Source organism: Scyliorhinus canicula, chromosome 3 (assembly GCF_902713615.1).
Source record: "Scyliorhinus canicula chromosome 3, sScyCan1.1, whole genome shotgun sequence".
NCBI classification, from domain to species: domain Eukaryota; kingdom Metazoa; phylum Chordata; class Chondrichthyes; order Carcharhiniformes; family Scyliorhinidae; genus Scyliorhinus; species Scyliorhinus canicula.
In genome coordinates this window covers 147809931-147816201 of record NC_052148.1, presented here as the reverse complement: position 1 = coordinate 147816201, position 6271 = coordinate 147809931, and the positions used below count along the sequence as shown (strand labels likewise).

Sequence of the window (6271 nt, the reverse complement as noted above, 5' to 3'; positions counted from 1 at the left end):
TGGATGCTGTTAGGAAAGGTATGAAGAGTTACTTATAGAATATTGTTTCTGCGGGGATTATTGGTGTTGATAGTTGTTCAGGTGTTTACTGTGGGTTTATAAAGTGTTAACTGGATTCATACATAAACATGGTTTTGCTTTAAAAGTACTTTAGATCTTTGTTGCATCACACCTGTAAAGTAAGCCCTTGTGCTCCCCATAACCACAATCTATTAAAGGTTGTGGGTCAGGTGAACTCCATGATATACTTTGGTGTTCTCTAAACCCTGGCCCTAACATTCTGCTTTGTTCCTGATTTAAGTTTCTTCTTTGTAGATATAAAATGAGTATAGGAAGTATAGAGGAACCAGAATTCTTAAAATGCAATCAGAAGACTGTTAACTTTAAATATGTTAACTTTCATGTTAATTTTTGTTCATACAATATCTTCTACTTAATGAGTCAGAGCGAGAGAAAAAAGTTGTTGAAAACGCATGATGTACTCCATCAGTAAGACGTGCACCAGAGACACTATTGGGAAGAGAGGTTGAGGTTGATTGTTAGGAAAACAAAGGGCAGCACGGTAGGACAAGTGGATAGCACTGTGGCTTCACAGCGCCAGGGTCCCAGGTTCGATTCTGCTGGGTCACTGTCTGTGTGGAGTCTGCATGTTCTCCCCGTGTCTGCGTGGGTTTCGTCCAGGTGCTCCGGCTTCCTCCCACAGTCCAAAGATCTGTAGGTTAGGTGGATTGGCCATGCCAAATTTCCCTTTGTGTCCAAAAAAGGTTAGGAGGGGTTACTGGGTTACGGGGATAGAGTGGAAGTGAGGGCTTAAGTGGGTTGATGCAGACTCGATGGGCCAAATGGCCTCCTTCTGCACTGTATGTTCTATGTTCTAAAGGTATTTTTATGGGAATTAGATTTGTATTGGTAAAAAAATTAGAAATAAGGTATAATTTTAAGTAAGTTTAATTTAATGTTTCTGTGCCTGGAAGGGTAAAACCTTTGTTTAAAGTAATGCTGGACAAAGGTGTTTGTGTGTGTGTGGGGGTTGGTTTGAGTTTCCAACTGTGTTTATATTGTACTTAGAGAGGGTTACGACATGAAAAATAAATAGAAGTTGCAGGTGTTGCTTAGCAACTGGGTTCTTGTAAGGTAGAGAAGCTTATAAGTTTTAGCTAAATGTGTGGATAGTTGAAGATAGGTAGTGAGAGAGATGGAAGCTCTCAGAGCTCTGCTAGAAAAAGTTTGTTTTAGAAGGCTGAAGAGGGAAAGTTTCTCAGCCTTGCTAGAAGAGAAGCCATAATATGGAGTTATGGTTAAGAAAACAGAGACTGGAAATCTAGTCCAGCTAGTTAAGAAAACTAGAGAAATGAAGAGAAGTGTTAAAGAATTCTGGGGTTAAGTGAACAGAGACCAAAGTATGGTTCAGAAAAATTCAAGGAAGAATAAACAGTGTTCTGAGTTAAAGAGACAATTGCAGTAACCAGATTTAAAATGGGACAGCAGCCTTCAAACATAAATCAAATGTCTGATGCCTGGGAATCGAGAGTTAAAGTAATGGTCAACAGATTGCAAAGCAGTGAAGACAAAGAAATCCTGGACTGGATTCACCTTTAAAAGCGGAGCGGAAGCTTTGTTTGAAAGTGTAATTTGGGGTCGGCACGGTGGCGCTGTGGTTAGTACTGCTGCCTACGGCACTGAGGACCCGGGTTCAATCCCGGCCCCGGGTCACTGTCTTTGTGGCGTTTACACATTCTCCCCATGTCTGTGTGGGTTTCACCCCCACAAGCCAAAGATGTGCATGTTAGGTGGATTGGCCACACTAAATTGCCCCTTAATTGGAAAAAAAATAATTTGGTACTCTACACTTTTAAAAAAGAAACAAAAGGAAAGTGTAATTTCAGAATGCAAACCGCTGAGGGAAAACATACTTTTGAGAGAAGATTTTAAAGCGTGTTTTTGGGAGTGGAGTTTGGAGACTCGTGACAATCATCTGGGGGGATTCTGAGGAGAAAACCATAGATACTAACTTGGGTACAGAGTGTGTATATTTGGCCACAGCCAATTAGTCTACTTAAAAGGGACTTGGTGTTAATGGGACCATTATAGTTTAAAATATAATTTGTAATCTATGTTATCCTTAAAATCTGTGTATTTATTAAGGGGCTATTAAAGAAGTATTGTATAATAATCAAACTGTTAATGTTTAATTTTTTTTCTTGTTGTTAAAACAAATTAGCGATCCTGTGACTCTTCCTCCACGTTTTATTTTTATAAAGTAACAGTTAAGGGGCAGGATTCTCCATAGCCCAACGCCGAAATCTAGAACAGCGATCTTGCGGATAATGGCTCCCGACAAGAAATCAGGGCAGACACGGTTGCCGATTCTCTGCCCCTCCAAATCGACGTCAACAGGTTGCAGTCGCAACCCCGTCGGAGTGCCATCAGCTGGTCCACCCGCGGTGGTCAGCCTCCAATGGGCCGAGGTCCTGACGGCGCAGGCCACGTGTGAAATGCGGACAGTGTCCAATGCTGCCACACTCGGCCGAGATCCGTGCCATTGGCCGGGGGGCTTCTGCTAGGGCTGGGGGGAATGGTGGTGGTTGGCCAGGAGGTGGGCTGTGGGGTCAGGGTGGGTGGATGCGCGGTCCAGCATGGCCAGCACCATGTTTTCTAGCGTGACCGGTCCGGGTGTAGGTGGCGCGGCTGCAGCTTGCTAACCCTGCACATGTGCGGCCCAGACCCGGCGATTCTCCGGTCGTTTCCGGCACGTTCCGTGGTTGTTCCATGTGGCGACTATGCTAGCCCCTCACTGACAATTGGTGATGGTTTGCGTCGATTTTCCCAGAATGGAACACCATGGATTCTCCGTTGCCGCTGGCACTTAGCCTCAGAAACGGAGAATCCAGCCCACGCCCTGTGAGTCAGGTTGCCATTCTGGGATCTTCCCATCTAATCATAATATCTACTGGGATCGTAAGATAGTTTACACATTTACTATGATTTAATTTTTCTAATATTGACTTTGTCTCGAAAGTTTGACACAAGTTTAGCTATTCGTACAGAAGCAAAATGTCCAGTCAGTTGCAAGGTCACAGACATTAAATCATTGGGCCATAACTTCCTTGGAGTGGCAATCAGTGACAGATTGCTACTCCATACCGATTTACCTGTGCTTAAATTGTAAAGTGGCTGTCTCACCTGACTTTCCTGACTCAGGCTGATTGAGACTCAGGCACCGAAGCCTGACCTCAGCTCCAGCGGCAAAGTGTAAAAGGAGCAAAGTAACTGTTGTGCAGAAGGTGAGTTTAAAGGTCCCATTCAAAGGGAGAAGGTAAGTTTTTTTAAGACAAGTGAATGGGATGTGGGTGTTGCGTTCGGCCATCGGCAGTGGGGGGTGGCGGAATCCGGACATGGGGGGGGAATCCAGACATTGAGGGTGGGATTTTCGGACATGGGGTAGGGGCTTGGACTTTGCGGATGGGAGGGGGTTTTGGATATCAGAAGCTCGGAGGTTTGGACACTGAGAGGTGTATGGATCAGTGGAGCTGGGTTGGCTGAGGGCGATGGTTTTGTTGGGTTGGGGCGGGCGCCTTCAGTTTTAAGGGGTGGCTGGGCTGCTGTGGGGTCAAGTCCGATTGGGCTGGGGTGATGGGGAGGTGCTTAATTGGGGTTGTTAGTGGGGGGGATAGGGGGTGTGGGGGTGTCTGGTGCGGGGCTCAGTCTGGATCTTTAAAATAATTATGCCGAAGTTGGAAGTGCTTTTATTCCTTCTAACTCTTTGAGTGTAACACTGGCAGAACCATCCAAAGTTACTAATTTAAATCACTTTGTTGGATGGTTCTCAGCGCAGTGCGATTGCCCAGTGGAAGTTAGTCATTCTGGACAGTTGTCGGATAAACCCTTACCTGGGAACTTCCGAGAGGGGTTCCCCAGTGCATCTTTGAGATACCCCCCAAATACTATCCTGGAGAGCCAGGCGTTACGGGCCATTAACTCTGTTTCTCTCTCCACAGATGCTGCCAGACCTGCTGAATATTTCCAGAATTCTCGGTTTTTAGTTGAAGTTTAATTTTGTACAGGAATCTTAATATTTATGACAATTTTAGCATGTACATAAGACCATGAAATCCAGGTGGAAGAACATCATTTTGTGGTTTATCTGATTTCTAAAGGATACTGTTTGCAGCAGGTAGTAGTAGTTGACATCATTCTTTCTGGGGAGACAATGGACTGGGCCCAGGGTGTATGTAATTTCTGAACTGAACATCGGCTGTTCTGGATGTGGAGGCCGAATTGTGAATAGCAGTCCCTTCCACTACTGGTACAGATGAATAGTGTTGGCTTGAGGTTGTCATTTCACTAGGCTCTCTTTTGCACCAAATCGTTGTCTCTATTGTTTGCTGTGCTCTTCCTGGATGTTTGTCTCCAGGCAGTCCAGTCAGCAGTAAGGACATCCATACACTGACTCCCAGTCAACTTGAAGTCTTGCTTGCAGACATCCTTGTATCTCAGGCATGAGCTACCTGATGATCGTGTGCTGATAGCAAAGTTGCCATAAAGTACGTTTTTTGGGGGGCAGGCATCATCCAGCCAATGAGAGTCTACACTGACTCAAGAGGGCAAACATGTTGGTATTCCTTACACGCTGTTGTACTTTTGTATTCGCCATCTGTCCTGCCTGGAGATGCCCACTATTTGCCTGAGGTAGTGGAGGTAGAATCCGTTCAGTTGCTTTACCTGGCTTGTGTAAATTGTCAGTGCTTCACTACTGTAAAAGAGAGTGCTGAGAACACAAGCCAAGTACACAAGGAGCTTTGTACATTTGATTCTAGGATATTATTTGCGTCAGTGAGTTTCTGTATGTTTAATCAGACTTTTGATTTTTATTTTACAGGCTGTACTAGCTGATCTTTCCACTCTGAAGGTCATGCCTCTTCTACAGCTTTTCCTGTTTGCAACTTCTAGTTGAACTATACATTACCTGCAAAGATCAGAAGTCAATATATAATCATCTTGCCAATCCTTTACCATAACATAACAGTATGATGATGAGCCATTTAGTGCCTACATGAGAAAGTGAAAAGAAATGTATGCATGTGGATCATGGACAGCCTTCTATTTATCTTGAAAAGTCAAAATTAATGATGTTAAAAGTCACATTGATGACCCTTGTATAGCTTGACATGGCAATAGACATACCTGGTGTATAATAGTGAATAACATAATTGTTTGTATAAAAAAATAAATGCATTCAATTAAAATTAATTTTCAGTTTCTTTTTAAATATAATAGATCAAATAATAGTTTAGAACATAAAGCATCAGTCGGCCAGTGTTTATACCGGTAAAAGTCCTGAATATTTGCTGTGCAGTTATCATACATTGTTGATATTTCATAATGGGTTAACTCCTCCTATAATTGATCATTCAATGTTTCTAAAGAAATAATGTCTTAAAATGTAATTTATATTTATTCTTTTGTGTGAGTAGAATCCAACATGGGAATAATTTTATGTTTTAAAAGCGTTGGCATGTACTACAAATCTGGCTTAACCAAAGCTGTTTTAATTAAAAATCAAAATAATTGTAATACCCTTGTATTCTATTATTGAAAAATGTTTTGTTTATAGATCATTTTTTCAACGAAATTTAAAAAAATATTTTCATAAGGAAAGCAAATCATGAGCACACTGTTAGATTCACATTCAAACAATGTTGGTTGTGTTTATAAAGCACTTCATGATCTAAAATCTTTTGTTCCCTAAAAAGGCAGTATATGCTTGAGAGCCATTGTGTTGGAGAATATTGCTTTATATGGCTTTTCAGAACTGTAGGACTTGCATAGGTAAACGGGAATCTCATACTGCATTGTCCCCCATAGTGGATAGTTGTGCCAAGATTATCTCTATTAAGCAGTTGCACGTTACTGATGTGTAGGTATCACTTTGTGGCACTATTGATGAGGCCTTCAATGACTTTTGAATAGATAGGTTTTTGACGGCTGGCACAGATATGGTGGGTCGAAGGCCTCTCTGTGCTGCAAAACACTGGCTCTATGATTTCAGCGATAATTGAAACAGCAGTAATTGGCTCTGTTAGATCTATCCTATATTAAAGGCATGAAAAATGTTCTTATTCATAAAAGTGAAGGATTGTCATATGGATTTTGGGTGCCAGATGTGTTCCATGAATTATAAATTCACCTGTACGTCTGGAGAACTAAATAGTTATATGACACATTGGGCAGAAATTTAACCTATTCAGTGTGACAGACTGGGAGGGTGTGG

General features: G+C 42.3%; 1 protein-coding gene across 1 annotated transcript in view; it reads left to right on the top strand.

The window, feature by feature from the left end:
- The window catches only part of tbc1d19 (TBC1 domain family, member 19), a 168783-nt gene extending 163209 nt beyond the window's left edge, over positions 1–5574 (top strand). Inside the window, exons 20-22 of the mRNA XM_038791449.1 lie at positions 1152–1165; positions 3956–4012; positions 4880–5574. Coding sequence (XP_038647377.1) covers positions 1152–1165; positions 3956–4012; positions 4880–4954 — 146 coding nt within the window. The 3' untranslated portion in view covers positions 4955–5574. The remainder of the gene's footprint in view (positions 1–1151; positions 1166–3955; positions 4013–4879) is intronic.
- Positions 5575–6271: the final 697 nt, after the last annotated feature.